At 49.8% G+C, this 17,131-nt stretch overlaps 7 protein-coding genes across 7 annotated transcripts, besides 1 other annotated feature; 5 read left to right on the top strand and 2 right to left on the bottom strand.

Moving 5' to 3' along the window:
- Positions 1 to 17,131: part of a sequence feature (contig 1.139 1..347029(1)) that runs on past the window's edge.
- On the top strand, positions 721 to 3,711 carry ANIA_08017 (uncharacterized protein; the record flags this gene model as incomplete). Its single annotated transcript, XM_676194.2, has 8 exons — positions 721 to 1,096; positions 1,130 to 1,140; positions 1,208 to 2,190; positions 2,231 to 2,333; positions 2,489 to 2,785; positions 2,835 to 3,315; positions 3,393 to 3,513; positions 3,566 to 3,711. The coding sequence occupies 8 exons, from the start codon at positions 721 to 723 to the stop codon at positions 3,675 to 3,677; spliced, it is 2,484 nt and encodes an 827-aa protein (XP_681286.1). The 3' UTR covers positions 3,678 to 3,711.
- On the bottom strand, positions 4,057 to 6,185 carry ANIA_08016 (ATP-dependent RNA helicase eIF4A; the record flags this gene model as incomplete). The annotated part of the gene is made up of 5 exons (XM_676193.2): positions 4,057 to 4,510; positions 4,576 to 4,846; positions 4,907 to 5,800; positions 5,847 to 6,101; positions 6,155 to 6,185. 4 exons carry the CDS (start codon positions 6,183 to 6,185, stop codon positions 4,827 to 4,829), a joined length of 1,200 nt encoding a protein of 399 aa, XP_681285.1. The 3' UTR covers positions 4,057 to 4,510; positions 4,576 to 4,826.
- On the top strand, positions 6,400 to 8,020 carry ANIA_08015 (SF3a splicing factor complex subunit PRP9; the record flags this gene model as incomplete). Its single annotated transcript, XM_676192.1, has 3 exons — positions 6,400 to 6,489; positions 6,551 to 7,944; positions 7,996 to 8,020. 3 exons carry the CDS (start codon positions 6,400 to 6,402, stop codon positions 8,018 to 8,020), a joined length of 1,509 nt encoding a protein of 502 aa, XP_681284.1.
- On the top strand, positions 8,610 to 11,617 carry ANIA_08014 (ATP dependent DNA ligase domain protein; the record flags this gene model as incomplete). The annotated part of the gene is made up of 3 exons (XM_676191.1): positions 8,610 to 9,348; positions 9,596 to 11,367; positions 11,438 to 11,617. The coding sequence occupies 3 exons, from the start codon at positions 8,610 to 8,612 to the stop codon at positions 11,615 to 11,617; spliced, it is 2,691 nt and encodes an 896-aa protein (XP_681283.1).
- On the bottom strand, positions 12,190 to 14,361 carry ANIA_08013 (anaphase promoting complex subunit CDC23; the record flags this gene model as incomplete). Its single annotated transcript, XM_676190.1, has 4 exons — positions 12,190 to 13,214; positions 13,262 to 13,445; positions 13,494 to 14,199; positions 14,258 to 14,361. The coding sequence occupies 4 exons, from the start codon at positions 14,359 to 14,361 to the stop codon at positions 12,190 to 12,192; spliced, it is 2,019 nt and encodes a 672-aa protein (XP_681282.1).
- On the top strand, positions 14,627 to 15,904 carry erg20 (bifunctional (2E,6E)-farnesyl diphosphate synthase/dimethylallyltranstransferase). The gene is made up of 2 exons (XM_676189.2): positions 14,627 to 14,877; positions 14,937 to 15,904. The coding sequence occupies exons 1-2, from the start codon at positions 14,758 to 14,760 to the stop codon at positions 15,858 to 15,860; spliced, it is 1,044 nt and encodes a 347-aa protein (XP_681281.1). The 5' UTR covers positions 14,627 to 14,757; the 3' UTR covers positions 15,861 to 15,904.
- ANIA_08011 (uncharacterized protein) lies at positions 16,326 to 16,930 on the top strand (the record flags this gene model as incomplete). Its single annotated transcript, XM_676188.1, has 2 exons — positions 16,326 to 16,703; positions 16,865 to 16,930. 2 exons carry the CDS (start codon positions 16,326 to 16,328, stop codon positions 16,928 to 16,930), a joined length of 444 nt encoding a protein of 147 aa, XP_681280.1.

Below are 17,131 nucleotides of genomic sequence, written 5' to 3'. Positions count from 1 at the left end.
GATCTACATAAGCGCCAAAAAGACCGCGGTGGACCGTGACAGTCAGATCATCCCGAGTTACAGTTTGTGAGCCAATCGTGTTGGCAGACGACTGATCATTGTCATGCTCCTACATCCCTTGAGTATCCGGCCTAGTAGCCTCCCGATGGCGTCAGGATATCCCTGTGTTGGGTATGGATGACGCCCCAATCAGTCAGCTGGATCGCAGCCCCAAGGGTTCCTGACTCGGCTGATACCAGCCTGATACGTACTGTCGACTCTCTGCGCTGTCTGGGCCTGCCGTTGGGCCTGCCGTATGTTGGCAACGCAGTGTTCAGCACTGAGTTGGCAGCGATTCGACCCAGAGCGGTTGAGAGTCAAGATCCAGGCTACCTGCTACCTTCTACTGTCTACTGTCTACCGTCTACCGTCTACCATCTACCGTCTACCGTCTACCATCTCGCAGTCTACCAATCTATTGTGAACAATGATTTCAGTTAGATAAAAAGACCAAATTCATGGAAGAACCGCGGGGTGCAGTTCGATATTGTTGTGACGGCTTGACGGCTTGACGGCTGCTTGGGAACGATAAGACTCAGGATAGATTCAGGATAGACTCAGTTGAGATATGGCAATGCTGTAGAAAGTGGATTTGTTAGGCTGAAATCGGTAGCTTCATCACTTTGGCCGTAAACACCGTCCTCAGCGTAGCGGGCGCTATCGCTTGAACTATTCTTACCCATGAGTGACGGGCCCACGGAGAATAGTTCTGTCCATCCCCGATTGCTTCAACCTCATCTCTCTGTCTACCTGGGAGCTTTCTTCCACCCTTCCACCACATCCCGCTCCTGTTCGACCGTCGTGCCGGTTGCCCAACGCTTCCAAGCTCGAGTCTCGTTTCGTCTCTTCCATTCGATCTTCGTCTCATACCGACCCCGTCTTCTCCCGTCTGTCTGGTGGAGCTGCACTTTCCCCAGCGTTAGGCCCGATAAGACCTCGCTCACTCCGCCCGATCTGAAGCGTTTCCTCGCCTCGTTTCCCTTTCCAGCGGATATCGTCAAGAACCCTTGCACTTCGTCTCGATCACATCCAGTACATCCAGTATTACCCCCCCGAGGTAAGGATTGAAGGGCTCCTGATCTGGTTCCAGCTCAGGGCAGGGTACTGAGCTTCCACAAGCGTCAGGACCCACCACTGATATAGTTCTGCTCTCCTGGTTCTTCCACAGAGCCGGGCGGAAAGGGCAGATTGGAACATAGTCGATCTGGCAGACGCCCCTCCTTTTCACTCGCCCTCGTCCGCGGCCGCCGACCTCCCTAACGCGTCCATCCCATCCGACCCGATCCTCTCCCGTCCAAACGCCGGTTCGCCCGTCGACAGCATCCCGCCCTCACCACAGCGAGACACTCTCAGCAGCGACCGCCGTTCCGGTCTCGCCGAGCGTTCATCAGCGTCTACCCGTCGCCGTCGTCACAGTCCATCCGATACGCTTGATTCCTATACGTACGGGACAGGAGGTCGTGCGGGAGGTCACACGGCGGCAAGCGAAATCAGCTCTCAAGACCAACCGTCCCAGTTCGGCCCCTCAGTAGAGGGCCACCCTCCGTTCTCCAAGCGCAGGCGCCTGGCAAATATGCGACCAGATGGAATCTCGAGTACGAATAACTTCTCGCAGCTCTCGAAGGGCGGGGCCGCCTCGCCCGCTCAGAAGGCGGCCCTGTCTCGAGCTCTGAACGGCCAGGCTTCGTATTCTGGTTCGAATGGCGAGATGAAGGTGGATGGGTTCCAGAAGCCTTCGAAAACTTCTTCATATTTCAACCATGATCGTGAAGAAGTGACCAGAATCCTTATTCAGAGTCTCTACGAGCTAGGTTACAGTAATTCGGCCGCATTATTGAGCAAGGAGAGCGGCTACCAACTTGAGAGTCCAGCGGTTGCAATTTTCAGAAATGCAGTGCTCGAGGGACGCTGGGCTGAGGCCGAACGCATACTGGTACAATCATTTCAGGAACAGGGCCAGGAAGAAACCGCGAGCAAGGAGAAGTTGGCACTGGTTGAGAACGCCGAGAAGAGTGAAATGCTGTTCTATCTCCGGCAGCAGAAGTTCCTAGAGCTCCTTGATGCTCGAGATCTTGGAGCGGCATTAATGGTGCTCCGCCATGAGCTTACGCCTTTGAACTACGATGTTGGACGTTTGCACGCTCTTTCCAGGTAAGCAGATTGGTTTTGCATTGGCTACCGTCACTAACAGTACCCCAGTTTACTTATGTGTCCTCCGGAACATCTTCATGACCAAGCCAGCTGGGACGGTCCCGTCAGCTTCTCGAGGGAAAGATTGCTATCTGAGTTGTCAAGTAAGTTGTGTTGACTACACCTAGCGAATACCAGACTAATCGAACCAGAATCGATATCGCCGTCGGTGATGATTCCAGATAACCGACTGGCCACGTTATTGGATCACGTCAAGCAAAACCAGATAAACCAGTGCTTATATCATAATACCGCGCAGTCTCCATCTCTCTACTCGGATCACATGTGCGACCGGGATGATTTTCCTCTTGGCACGAAACTGGAGCTCAATAAACATACCGATGAGGTCTGGCATTGTCAATTTTCCCACGACGGTACGAAATTGGTCACGGCGGGCCGGGACAGTAATGTAATCATTTACGACACAAGCACCTTCTCTGTGCTTTATATCCTAGGAGAACACAAAAACGGGGTCGCCCATGCTGTTTGGAGCCCAGATGATACCAAGTTGATCACTTGCTCTCGTGATTCAACAGCTCGTGTTTGGAGCACAGAGGTATGCTCCAAGCTTGATCTATTCACGTTATCGAAGCTGACCAAGACAGACCGGAAGATGTCTCCTCACTATCAACAAACACCAAGAGCCAGTGACCGCAGCCGTTTGGGCTCCTGACGGCGAATCGTTCGTCACAGCCTCCCTCGACGTGAACTCCCAGCTATGCCACTGGAACATGCGCGGCGAGAGTTTGTATATGTGGCACGGCGGCTTCCGAGTTTACGATTGTGCAATCACACCCGACGGCCGGCGCCTGATTGCTGTGGACGTTGAGAGGAAGATTCGCGTGTACAACTTCCACACCCACGAGGAAGAATATATTCTTCCCTTGAAGAGCAAGGCAACTTCCGTTGTTGTCAGCAGAGATTCGCGCCACATGCTTGTAAATTTGACCGAATGCCAGATTCAATTGATAGACATCGAAACGAGTGAAGTCATACGTCGCTTCCAAGGTCAGAAGCAGAGTACGTTTATCATCCGGAGTACATTTGGGGGCGCCGCAGAAAACTTTGTCGTTAGTGGCAGTGAAGGTATGGCACAGTTGCTCCATACTTCTCTTCAAGTTTGCTGACAAGGGAAGATTCTCGGATATATGTCTGGCATAAAGAAAACGGGACACTGGTTGAGACTCTCGAAGGACATCTAGAAGGATGTGTAAACGCCATTTCATGGAACCCTGCAGATCCTGGCATGTTCGCATCAGCGGGTGACGACTGCTTGGTTAAAATGTGAGTCCTATAAATCAGTATGTCTTAAGTCCTCGTGCTAATCACATATCAGCTGGACTCGAGAGCGCGATGCCCATCCCAACAGTGTGCCTGGGAAACGGCGAGCGGTGTCTGGGAACGGCTATGCACGGACGAGTGCATTGCGGTCGACATCAGGTTTCTGATCGCCCGTCCAAACCCCGTATATTCGCTAAATTCGTAACTATCGTCCCAACCTCAGTGAATTATTTCATGTCCTTTCCATTCCCACCTCCTGAATATACGCATCATTCCCGGTTATTCCGTGTTCCATTCAATACAGGTCGCTGGCGCCATGCTTTTGGTATCACAGATTGTCACATATTTTGCATCCCTTCCCTGGCGTTGAACCTCTTCCCGCTTCCGATCTTGTCTCATAGTTTTTGCATTTCTACCCTATACAGCTGCTATCCCCATTTTTGTTCATTCAATACACGGTCTCCTACGCGTTCATATCGTCTACTTTATCTATTTATGCTACGAGTCTTGGCGGTCTCAATAAATACGAGAATTGTTGGGGTTGGGTGTATTTAGTGAACCGAGCTTTGGGCTTTCATTGTCATTCTCTATGGTGTTCCGTCAAATATCTGATTCTTTGGCTTCTACGCATGCACAGACGCAAGTCCATCTATCTTTTCATGAACTGACTATACCTAGACTTGCTCGGCCTATGGGGAGTTGGCTACTTTATATAAATTGATATGGATAGGTGTCTCGACATATCCGCTCGGATTGCCGGGGAGTTTCCTTTTACCTATTAGGTAGTGTTACCTGCGTAGGCGCAGCCTCTGAAAAAAAAGAAAGAAAAAAAACTTGCGATAATTCATTCCAATCAAACATTAATCCATAGTCAGGAGGTGGTTATGTTCTGATTTGGATTGAGTGCACAGGCTATAGTGTTCCACGCTATTAAGGTGGCCACACATATTGTCACGTCGCTGAAGGTGAGGTATCAAAAGGATACGCTATAATTTAATGACTTTTAAAATTGACAGTTAGTCCTCTTAGCTTCAGTCTTGCGTGTAATTAGAGTAGTGGCCTTACCAATCTGATTACATTCCCTTTTCCTCCACTCTGCCTTTGCTTTCCCTTTGCAAGCATTTACTTGCTGTCCTGAAGTAATATATGCCTAGCCACGGGGTATGGCGTGGACATGGATAGATGCATAGACGGACCCGGCTCGTGCGTTTACTAATATGTGTGGAAAGTTGTGATCAAAATAAGATTGACTGGCTGGCTGAGAGCATTTTAAAGTGCGCGAGGTATAATAAGATCATAGTAGACAGGTAGGTGGTTTAAGAGAGGAGGTCGGCAACTGTATGTTTGTCAGTTCCATAGTCCTTATCGCGCGGAGAGGTCATGGGGCGGCACTCACCATTCATAGGCATCTCGTCAATTTGCGTAGAGTAGTATAATTCAATATCGCGTAGGATACGCACGTCATCACTCGTAACAAAGTTTATAGCAACACCCTTGCGACCGAATCGACCGCTTCGACCGATGCGGTGGATGTAGTTTTCACGGTTGGTGGGGAGATCGTAGTTGATGACAAGAGAAACTTGCTGGACATCTATACCACGCGCCCAAACGTCAGTGGAGATAAGCACTCGCGAGTTACCCTGACGGAAGTCCTGCATGATGCTGTCTCGTTCCTTTTGTGGCATCTCTCCATGCATGCTTGATACTGTGAAGTTGGCTTCGCGCATCTTGTCCGTGAGCCAGTCGACCTTTCTACGGGTGTTGCAGAAGATGACGGCTTGTGTGATAGTTAAAGTATCGTACAAGTCGCATAGAGTATCGAACTTCCATTCTTCCTTCTCGACAGCGATGAAGTATTGCTTGATGCCTTCGAGCGTCAATTCATCACGCTTGACGAGGACACGGACGGGGTCTGTCATGAATTTGGTCGTCATATCAAGCACATCGTAGGGGAGCGTAGCGGATACGACAACAACTTGCGTGGCTGGGGGGAGATAACGGTAGACATCGTAAATCTGTTCTCGAAATCCGCGGTTGAGGAGTTCGTCAGCTTCATCAAGGACCAACATCTTGATATGACGCGTGCGCAGGTGACGTCTCCGGATCATATCGGCGACACGGCCGGGTGTGCCAGAAACAACGTGTTGACCGTAATCGAGCTTGCGAATGTCTTCACCGATATTTGTGCCTCCAATACAAGCGTGACATTGAACGTTCATGTAGTCACCAAGGGCCATGATGACCGACTGAATCTGAGTCGCAAGTTCACGGGTGGGAGAGAGAACAAGTGCTACCCAACGTTAGAGATGAAAAGCAACAGTCGTTTTCTTGCATACCTTGAGTTTCGCGAACAACTGTATCAATGACTTGCAGAGCGCTGATCGAGAAAGTCGCCGTTTTACCGGTACCGGACTGCGCTTGAGCGATTGTATCGCGACCTTTGCAGATCTGGACGATCGCGCGGGACTGAACAGCTGATGGGGACTCGTATCCGTATGCGTAGATACCACGGAGAAGGCTTTCCTTCAGGTGCATATCCTCGAAAGTGGGAGCAACGGTGACCTCCTTGGAGGTGTTAAACTCCATTTTGTCTGAATTTGCGCCGTTAGCATTTACGCATCGGAATTGACTAATATTAACTTACCATCGGCTCGCCTGTCAATTCCGTCCGCCATTTTTCCTAACGTATGAGTAGAAGAAGATCAAATATAGAGTGCTGTTGGTGAGAAGTAGGACTTCAGTATTTCGCCGCGCGACTTTTCGCCGAGCGGTCGACCGCCTCGGTCACGTGAATGGGTCGCGCCGCAGAGCTCTTGAAACAGCGGCGGCAATGTCCTCAAGCCGACACTGTTGGTGAGATTCCGAATTGAGAATCAGACCTGATACATCATGTTGCTCGAAGATCAGCGATTCATACACGAGGATTTGGAGAGGCTGGAGCAAGCTATAGCAGACCGTGTTGCAGAAGAACCCCGTAATGTGAGCTGACCTGACGGTTTTTCTCAGTCTACTCATCGCTAATCATTGCAATCTCGTACAGATACGCGAACGTCTGGCTCGTGACCATGAGATAGCGCATTTTTTAAACCGCATTGATGATCAGTCGAGGAGGTTACTCGATATCTACAAGAATGCTGAAGGCGAACGCGAGAAGGAAATCCAGGCCATCTCAACCGGCGATCAGTTCGAGGAATTCTACAAACGACTAGACGAACTCAAGGACTTTCACAAGCGGTATCCGAATGAACCAGTTGAGAACCTCGAGCGAGCCTACAAGCGCCGCCAACCAGGGGAGGGCGAGCCGACGGGGCTGGAGGTTGATACGATGTTTACTGGTGAAGAAGGATACGGGCAGTTCCTCGATCTCACAACCTTGCATGAGCAATATTTGAACCTGCCAGGAGTCAAGAGGCTATCATATATACAATATCTCGACATATTCGATGCTTTCACGCCCCCGAAATTACCGATTAAGCGAAACAACAAGCTCTCGGACAAATATTTCCAATATGTAGGGGAACTTGCAAACTATCTTGAGGAATTCATCAAGAAAGCTAGGCCTTTACAGGATCTGAGCAAGATCTTTGCTAGCTTCGACGAGGATTTTGAGAAACAGTGGGCTGCGAATGAGGTCCCTGGATGGGAAGAAGAGAAGATCAACAATGGCACAGCAGGCCCCAAAACCGAGGGATCTGGTGAGGGTATATGGTGCGCCGATTGTGAGAAGGAGTTCAAGAACGAGAATGTGTACAGGAATCACTTAACAGGCAAGAAGCACATTCGGGCTGCTGAGGCCCGTAAAGCTGCTGGTGGTTCGGGCGAAGGACCTACGCCGTCCGCCAGCGGGCCATCGGCAGCTCACCGCTTGAAAGAGCGAGCAGTTGCTGAGCGCGAGCACCGCGTTCGTTCTCTAGCAAGAGTACTCATCAACGAGCGTCAGGCAACAAAGATAAATGTTGAGCGGAGACAAGGTATGACAGAGCGGGAGCGTCAAATGGAGCTTGAGGCTATGCTCGCAGAGACCGAAGACGCCAAGGGTGACCGTGGCAACGAGTCGGATGAGGAAGGCGAAGATCGCATTTACAATCCTCTAAAACTTCCCCTCGCATGGGATGGCAAGCCTATTCCGTACTGGCTCTACAAACTACATGGGCTGGGTGTGGAGTATTCTTGCGAGATTTGCGGTAACTATGTTTACATGGGCCGTCGCGCATTCGACAAACATTTCTCCGAAGCGTTGCATATATTCGGACTGAAATGTCTCGGTATCACGTCAAACACAAACCTCTTCCGAGAAATTACCAAGATTGACGATGCCATACGGCTTTGGGAGAAATTAGAGCAAGACCGCAAGAAGGAGAGAGATTTTCGTGACAACGTCGTGCAGATGGAGGATGCAGAGGGCAATGTGATGCCTGAGCGGATTTACCTTGAGTATGTTCTCCTTATCTCCCGTGCATCAGTTATCCTGCTAACGACTACTAGTCTTCAGAAACAAGGTATTCTCTAGAGTGAATGCTGGGTCAGTATTTGCATTTTTTTGTCCATTATGGCCGAACCTGGCGTTGCAGGTATCTCTTTTAGCTTATACCATCGGGATGTTGAATAAATAGTGAAAATTGAGTGTCCAGGCGCTGACTAGTGCATCTACATAGTGCCCTTGTATTCTACACATTTCACCTAGCATGTACGAGTCCTTCAACTCCTGGGCCCCTGTCCCTTGTAGTCTTGACCACAAAATCAGTTGTCACGTGCTGTCGTGAACCAAGGTCGCGTTCTGTGCGCTTTTACCTGCCCCGCTCGCGTTAGGTTTCTTTCAAAGTCTCTTGTGCTTTGATCAATGATTTCAAGCTAGAGATTCGAAACTGCGTGGAATGAATACATATCTAATCAACATTCCAATGAGAGATACGCAAAATCGGAGACGTTGTCGTTTTTTAAAGGCAACCCAGACGATTCTGGCGTAATACATGGGTTTCAAGTTCACTTACCTATGTGATCTTCTCTCGTCCTTGGAGGGCAACAAGATTTTAAAAGCAGCGACCGAGAATAAGAACCGAAATCCAGATGTCCGACCTCCTCGCAGTGGTTTGCCCGGCATGACAAAAAGCTGCGGCTCTCCTGACACCGACCGACTGGCGCTCCTTTCCTGCATGTTCCCGGAGAAGCGAACGGACCGAGTTTACTGGTTGAAAGATACCAACTTGGCTAGGATTATTGGCAGATGGGGGCTGCTCGGGTTATCGCGCCGCGAGGAGCTCGAGAAATGGCGTGTATCTGGCGGAGCAGACCTCGGTCAATGCGTTGAGAACGTGATGAGACAAGCAGAAAATCATATTGTCAGCGGCCAAGAGGTGACTGTGGAGGAGATTGACACGGCATTGAATATGATAGCTTCGCGATGCCGGTTTTCCGGGCCAAGTGTCAGAAGGCAGCGTTCAGCGGTTGATGTAGAGGAGACGCTCGCTCCTCTATACCGTCGGCTCAGTAGCAGGGACGCCAAGTGGCTGACGCGAATGATACTCAAGACTCACATCTCTGATACGCTGCCGGAAAGGTTGACGCTGAAGAGTTTCCATTTCCTGCTCCCACACCTATTGCTCTTCCAAAACTCATTTGAAGCGGCAGTGACGTTGCTTTCCTCCGAACCCATCATACATTTCCCACCTAGGCCTGAAATCGGATATGCGAGAGACTTAGGCAAAATAGCGTTGCATCATCTCATACCGAAGATTGGGATCAAGATCGGAAGGCCGGAGTACTTGAAGGCACGAAGTATTAAGCACTGCTGCAACATGGTGGGACAGCGGAGGATGAGTGTTGAGAGGAAGTATGACGGTGAGTATTGTCAGATACACATCGATCTTTCGAAACAATCAGACTGTATTCAGATATTCTCTAAGAGCGGCAAAGACTCCACATCTGACAGGGCCGGTGTTCATCACGCCATACGAGAATCTTTAAGGATAGGTAGGGATGACTGCAGCTTTAAATATCGCTGCGTCCTGGAGGGTGAGCTTCTTGTTTGGAGTCACAAGCACAAAACCATCATGCCCTTCCATAAGCTGCGTAAATTCGTCTCAAGGTCCGGCGTTTTTATTGGAACAGAAAGCGATTCTCCGTCAGTTTTACCCAGCGAGACCTCTGCATGCTGTTGCTAACAAAAGTAGACCGCAGCCATATGAATGCTTGATGATGGTGTTTTTCGATATACTTGTCCTCGATGACGACATCTTGCTACGAAAGCCGCATCGAGAAAGGCGATTGCTCCTCAAGAATACAATACAAGTAATCTCGGGTGTCTCTGATATAGCTGACCAGCGCATCATTGACTTCTCCCGCTCAGATGGTCAAGCCAAACTCGAGACGCTTTTTTCTAAGGGAATTGCTGAGCGCTGGGAAGGCTTCATTCTAAAGGGGTGCGAGGACCCATATTTTCCCATCCTGGTGGAATCCGGGATTGGTTGCGAAGGCCGTTGGATCAAGCTCAAAAAGGATTACATCCCAGGATTGGGCGACACAGTAGATCTTGTGTTAGTCGGTGCAGCATACAATGCCCGTGATGCAACCATACTTGGACTAGCGAAAAAGGAAACGTGGACACACTTCTTTGTGGGCTGTCTTGAAAACAAGGAGGCTGTTTTACGGTCCAAAAACGAACCTAGGTTCCGCATCATAGATGTGATCGACCAGCATGGCATCAGCCGGGCAAACATGCAAAACCTCAACAGCTTTGGCAAGTATAGCGCCCGAAGTGTAGACTCTGACGATGGAGTGATCATTGGAGAAATACGGCCGGGCTTGCCAACAATAGATGTTGTCTTCAAGACGCCATTTGTCGTTGAAGTGATGGGAAGTGGTTTTGTGAAGCCATCAGGCGCTCGATATTATACAATCCGTTTCCCCAGGATTCTGAAGATCCATTCAGATCGGTCAATCGAAGATGCTGCATCCTTTCGAGAGTTACAGGTTCTAGCTGAGATGGCGACATCCGTTTCTTCGGAAGAGCTGCTCGATGAAGAAGCAGAATGGACGAACCGCGTCAGGTCGGGTACATCTAAGCCAGGCCATTGTCCAGATGAGTCACAAAACGTGTCTACCGTTAGTCCTCCTGCTTCCGCAAAGGCTATCCCCATATATATCGATTGTTCGCCACCGAGTTCATCGAACGGCTCACCTGGAAGCAACGTTTTGGCAAACAATAGCAATCTCTCGTCACAGGGAAATGCTAAAAAACGAAAAGCATTGCCATATGCGTCTGAACCATGCGCCAAAAATACCTATGGGGGGCTCGACAGAGCCCAAAAAGTAACAAAAGTGGTTAATCCAGCTTTGGTAGTCACATCTCCCGCACAATACCTTGCAACCAAAGTAGGTCCTCCACGAAGCGATCACGCTAGCACAGACATTCAAAAAGTCTCGGCCAGCGAGCGAAAAGCAGACTCTGAAGAACCTTCGAGATCTCCTCTCGCCAGAATTCCTATCTATATCCACCCCGAGACTGCTTCGGAGGTCCAGACAACGTTCAACGGTCTATCGAACGTTTCCCATACCATCGAAGAGTTCCTTCGTATGTTGAATTTTGACAGCCGCCGACTGGGGCCAGAGAAATCAAACCTCTTTCCGGCATCCGAAAACATCACCTTGGGAATTATGTTTGCCAACATTTCCAGAGACCCTCTAGGCCCGACATTGCTCGAACTAAGCAAACATATTTCCAATGCGCTCACCACGCCTCCATGCAGTCATAACCCTACGGGCCGGGTCTTCCTCCTCAACTCAAACTTCCTAAACCTGGTCGTCGACTGGAAAAACCACATATTCTGCCTCCGTAAGACCTGGGATAAAATCAGCCGAGTCTATTTCTACGCGTGTATAGCCCTGGGATATCGACAAATGCCGCCTCTTCAGAGAACCTGTTGACCAGTTTCCCAGCACTCCCTTGGATGCTGAACACCTAACCGAAAACTCCATTGTCACTACTACCACGCGACGGACCCAACCAATCGTGGCCCTCAGACGGAGCCTAGGGCCCGTATCTGCGTTTATACCTGAGGTTAGGATATCGTTTGATAGAAAGCAGATCTTGGTTCTTGTTGGCTCGTAGTCTGGATAATCTGCGTTGTTCGGATGAAATATAATGGATCGAACGGAACCTCTTGTTTGAATATGGCATGCCGTATGGTGTGGAACCCTCAGAATCATGCATGCTGCCTTTAGCTTCATATTATCATTGGCCGACCTTTGAATCTACTGGCGCGTGTAATTAGACTGCATTCACTCTATGTAAGATTGATAACGGCCGCAAGGACGATCATCATTACTTCGAGTCAGTTTACTTTTAATCTCTTACTTGGCTAGAATCTCATCCATAGATCCTCCGTTACAGCTTATGGTCTTCTTGTAGCAATGGTCGATAAAGTTTCCAGGTCTTATCCCATCCTTAAGAGTCATATCTACAGGAGATGACAATGCCATAATTTCATGACCTAAACTGCAAAGTATACCAGTCGCAAACATAATAATCATGGTATCAAGCACAAATGCCCACCGGCCAACAAGAAACGCCGCGCTATTCGTCAATGCGCCGAGAAAACGACACAATGTTCAGAGCAATGTAGAGGAAATGCGTCGCAAAAAGCTGAAGTTAAGAATTACAGATTTTCCGGGGCAAACAGATCATGCACCCGCTTCCCTTCTCGCCCGGACATCCCTCATTAACGCCTTGGCCTCTTCAACCTCCACACCATCCTGGCACAATTCCCCTGCCAGCTGATCCGCACGTTCCAAGTCTCCATGCCTTAAAGACCATCGGGCAAGCCATAGCCGCGCTTTTGAAGTTGTAGCCGTTGGTCCTGTGCCGTGGTATGCCTCCTCTTCGTCATCGTTGGGGCTCCTCCTTGCGCGCCGCTGATTGGCTCCAGAAGTTGAAGCTGTATTTGACTGGTCGTCTTCGATCTCGCTATCAGATACGTCGGATACTTCATCTGGCTGTCCACCTGTTTCTTGCTGCAATGTGAGTTCCATATAAGCGGCTGCTTCTTCTTCGTCCTCGAGACGTTCATAGAGAGTAGCGATCTGATAGAGTGTTTCCGGGTCGAGAATTTTGCGCCCGCCGTGTTGCGAGGGATCTTCGGCGTAGTATGAGCCTGCGACGAGGGCACGCTTGAGAGCCTTGATGCTCTGCTCGATGCGGCCCATCTTTGCATAGCAGGATCCTACAGCTTGCCACATCTTGGGGTCGTAGGGGCGAAGCGCCGCGGCGCGCTGGTAGTAGAAGAGGGCATAAAAGGACATGTCTAAGACTTCGTAGGCCTGACCGAGACCGTACCAGGCGCGGTAGTCCTTGCGGTTGACATCGACGGCACGGCGATAGGATTCAATTGCGGCGTGGGTGTTCTTCATCTCAATGTATTCGTGGCCCATGAGCGTCCAGGCGGAGAGGAAATTGCGGTCTAGGGTCAAAGCGCGTCGGAAATACATAACTGCCTTTTCGTGTTCGGATTTGAGGGAATAGTAGTTCCCGACAACGCAGCATGTTTCAGGGCGGAATTTATCTGTGGCTGTCGCGACTTGGGCAACGAAGGCTAGTTGCGGCCGGGCCCCCATCACGTAGAGTATGTTGGAGTAATGGTCAAGACTGTCGAGGCGGTGGGGAGAAGTGATTAGGATGTCCGTGAAGATGTGAGATGCTTCTTCAAAATCTGCAGCGGAGTTAGCGGCCATTATGATGCAGATAGAGCAGATGTACCTTTTGAGTGGTAGTAGAGTAGAGCTCTCTGCGTCTTGAGGAAGGCGCTGGTAGGAAATATGTTCTCGAGCTCGGATAGGGTTTGATAAGTATCCTCCGTAGCTTGATACAGCTCCTGGCTGCAATGGACGTGGAAGATGAGAGTCATGATGTTTTGCGGTAGGTGTTCAACAACTTGCTTCAACTGTACGCCGTCAGTATTAGGATGTCAAGCGGAATTCGAGAAACGAACATCTTCTGTACTTGCAAGCAGATCGTTCAACTCCTGCCACGCACCCCAGTGGAAAGGATTCAGATGGACACTCCTGATTAGCCACTTTCTCGCTTCCTCCTCGTTTCGCCCTTTGATGAGAATGACTCCGTACAGGTACTCAAGCCATCCGTGGTTTTGATCTTCAACACCCTTCTCCTGACGCTCCGCAAACCAGCCTTCTAAGCCACGGGCAAGATCTGGAAGCTCTCGGTTGACAGTTGCACCGCCGTCCGCCGGACCTAGAACCATCTCCGTTTCCTCATTCTTTCGCTTTTCCCCAGCGAGATATTTGGCATATAATGCGAGGAACAACGATTTCTGACTGAGCTTTGGATATGGACTCCTCTTCAAATCGTTGTCCTTCAATCCAGCGTGTGGAGAGCCCTGTGATTTACGGTTCCTTAGTGATGATTTGAGTTTTGATTGCGGCGACGATGTTGATAATGAGACGGGCGATATTGTCGGGGGGAGGAACACTGAGGCGCATCGGTCGTATTCGCGAGTATCGAAATATGATTTTGCTAGGAGGTATTTATGGTATTCTTGAGCTTCAAGCGCAGCTTCTACCGGATCCTGGGTTCGTAGGTAGGGATTCTGCGGTCGCGGTTCGGTAATGTCCATCGGCGAGTCTGGATCGGTGTCATAGTTGTCTATTGGGATGATGGAGTCAAGGATTTCGGCCGCCCTGTGAGCATATTTACTGAGCAAGCAGCGAAGAGCGAAAGGACTGGTGGAAAGTCTACCATTTTGCGGACTGATAAAGACAGCGCTCAGAGCATTGGACAGCTGCGGCTTCGAGGCGATATTTGAGCTCCTTGATATTATCTTCGGAGAAATTGGAGGCCATATTTAAGCCAGTGACGCGACCGTTCCCTGCCACAGCTTCGTCAGCATATATATTCGACAAGAGAGCCTGCTCGCTCGACTGACCTTGTTTATCGAACGTGTAGCTGCGGGCAGAAAGCCTGGATTTCCCAATTGGGCCACGCGACAAACAAACAATGCAAAATGGAGCTTGGCGGGGCAGCAGGTGCCAGGTACTGGGGCTACTCGGTAGACTTCGTACTCCTTTTTCGACTTACTCCGGCACCCCGGTCGCAAACAAAGGGATCGTCGTCCTGACTTTTATTTTATAGTCCAGAGATCCGTCTTGTCTGACATCTACTGCCAAACCACAGGTGTCTGTTCAATTGCGCTGGTTGTGCCCTGATTTCTGAATTCTCTTTCCGCCGCATACTCCGCAATGCCATCTACTACAAGCCGCGCTGCCTTCGAGGCGGTCTTCCCCTCCCTGGCTGAGGCCATGCTTGACCATGCGAGGAAATACAACCTGCCCCAAAATGCTCAGGAATGGTTCAGCAAGGTATCATGACTCAATGGCTTCTAATTGTTCCAGGATACTGATTATTATTTGCTCTATAGGCCATTCACACCAACGTCCCTGGCGGCAAGCTCAACCGCGGTCTCTCTGTCCCCGACACCGGCGTGGCCCTCCTGCAGAAGGAACTGAGCGAGGAGCAATACAAGGACCTTGCTACACTTGGGTGGCTGACCGAGCTGCTCCAGGCCTTCTTCCTCGTCAGCGATGACCTTATGGATGGTTCAATCACCCGTCGCGGCCAGCCCTGCTGGTACCGCCACCAGGGGGTCGGTCTCATTGCCATCAACGACGCTTTCCTCCTTGAGTCCGGTATCTACGTTATCCTGAAGAAGCAATTCCGTTCACACCCTGCCTACGTCGACTTTATTGAGCTGTTCCATGAGACCACCTGGCAGACGGAATTGGGCCAGCTGTGTGATCTGATCACGGCGCCCGAGGACAAGGTCGATCTCAACAACTTCTCCATGGAGAAGTACATGTTCATTGTCACCTACAAGACCGCCTACTATAGCTTCTACCTCCCGGTTGCCCTGGCCCTCCACTACCTTCAGCTTGCTACCCCCGAGAACCTCCGTCAGGCTCACGACATCCTCATTCCGCTCGGCCAATACTTCCAGGTCCAGGATGACTACCTCGATGCGTACGGCGACCCCGAGGTCATTGGCAAGATCGGAACAGATATCCAGGACAACAAGTGCTCTTGGTTAGTGAACCAGGCTCTGCAGCGCTGCAGTGCCGAGCAGCGCAAGGTGCTCGACGCTGCCTATGGTCGTAAGGACGCTGAGCAAGAGGCCAAGGTCAAGGCTATTTTCCGGGAATTGGACCTCGAATCCGTCTACAAGGAGTACGAGGAGAAGATCGTGGGTGAGCTGAAGACGAAGATCGCGGCTGTCAACGAGTCGGAGGGGTTGAAGAAGGAGGTTTTTGAGGCATTCCTCGGGAAGATCTACAAGCGCAGTAAATAAGCGATAGGCAGCATAGTATGCCATTTTGAGATACCTCGCAATAGACTAAAGACATTAATTCGGATTCCATGAATGTTTTTGAGCAAAAAGTGGATTTGTACACAGATTATGTATCCCTCCAAGAATGAGTCGTGATATTTTGTAGCTTGAATTTGCGCGCAAAAAATTATTTCTGGTTTATCATTAAAAACCAAAGGTTCTGAATGTCCAAAGCTTAACCCCAGGGGCCCAGGCTTTGCGCCGTCCAGGGTTCAGGAGTCGCTGGAAGGTTTCACGTTTCAACCCTGTCGATCCCCTATTCTGTCGGCCTCAGCAAGTCGCTCTAACTAAAAATATCGCGTTGACATCCCGTTACGTATACTCCTGTAACAAGTATATGAGCTCCAGCACTCAATCCATTGTCTAAATTTTCCTTGCCTTCGCCCACCTCTTCGATACACCTCAAATGTCGTCAAATGTTTCATCATGTGGCGCCCATTTTTAGCAATAGCAGCTTTGCTTAATCTCGCGGGCGCATTCAGGGACTCGGAACCCACCGGCCCTTGGCCTACGGAGCTCTATCGCACCTCTTCTGTCTTCGGCACATCTACGTACTCTGTCCGCAGCAGTAAAGCTTGCAAAGATGGTCTATACACATTTCTTTCTCCCCGCGGGGAGGGCGTCGCAGCGCGCGGCCCGACAATCCTTGATCATGAGGGAGAGCTCGTGTGGACGACTGAATCTAGTAGTACTTACGGGGCCGCATATAACCTAGATGTTCAGGAGTACAAGGGGAAACAGTATCTCACATTCTGGGAGGGAGATGACAAGGCCGGTGGTCATGGCGATGGTATTATCCACATGGTATGCTTCTCTCATGCCTTTTTATGTTTTTTTTTTTTTTTTTTTTTTTTTTTTTTTTTTTTTTTTTTTTTTTTTTTTTTTTTTTTTTTTTTTTTTTTTTGAAAAAACCGGAAAAACCCCATTACCAAAAAATTGGGGGCTTTTAAAACCCGGGGCCCAAGAGGGGTTTCCCCCGTTGGGGAGAATTTCAAAAAAATCCCAAAGACCCGGGGGTTTTTACCGGTTAAAAAATTTTTTTAACCCATTTTGGCCCGGGTCGGGGGGAAAAAAAGGGGTGGATTTGGGAAAAGGGTTTTTTGGAAATCCCCATTTAAAACAAAAAAATTCTGTTTTTGGGGGGGGCTTCAAAACATTTTAATTTTCCTGAAGGCCAAAAACCCTTCGGGACTCCCGGGTGGGGTTACCGGAACCCCTGGGAATTTTTCCCC

The sequence above is a fragment of the Aspergillus nidulans genome, chromosome II (assembly GCF_000011425.1).
Source record: "Aspergillus nidulans FGSC A4 chromosome II".
In the NCBI taxonomy this organism is placed as follows: domain Eukaryota; kingdom Fungi; phylum Ascomycota; class Eurotiomycetes; order Eurotiales; family Aspergillaceae; genus Aspergillus; species Aspergillus nidulans.
This window is presented reverse-complemented; position numbering and strand designations above follow the sequence as displayed.

Coding starts and splice junctions, on each gene's coding strand:
- erg20 (XM_676189.2), top strand. CDS start 14,758: ATGCCATCTACTACAAGCCGCGCTGCCTTCGAGGCGGTCTTCCCCTCC. Junction 14,878..14,936: donor CTCAGGAATGGTTCAGCAAG/GTATCATGACTC, acceptor TTTGCTCTATAG/GCCATTCACACCAACGTCCC.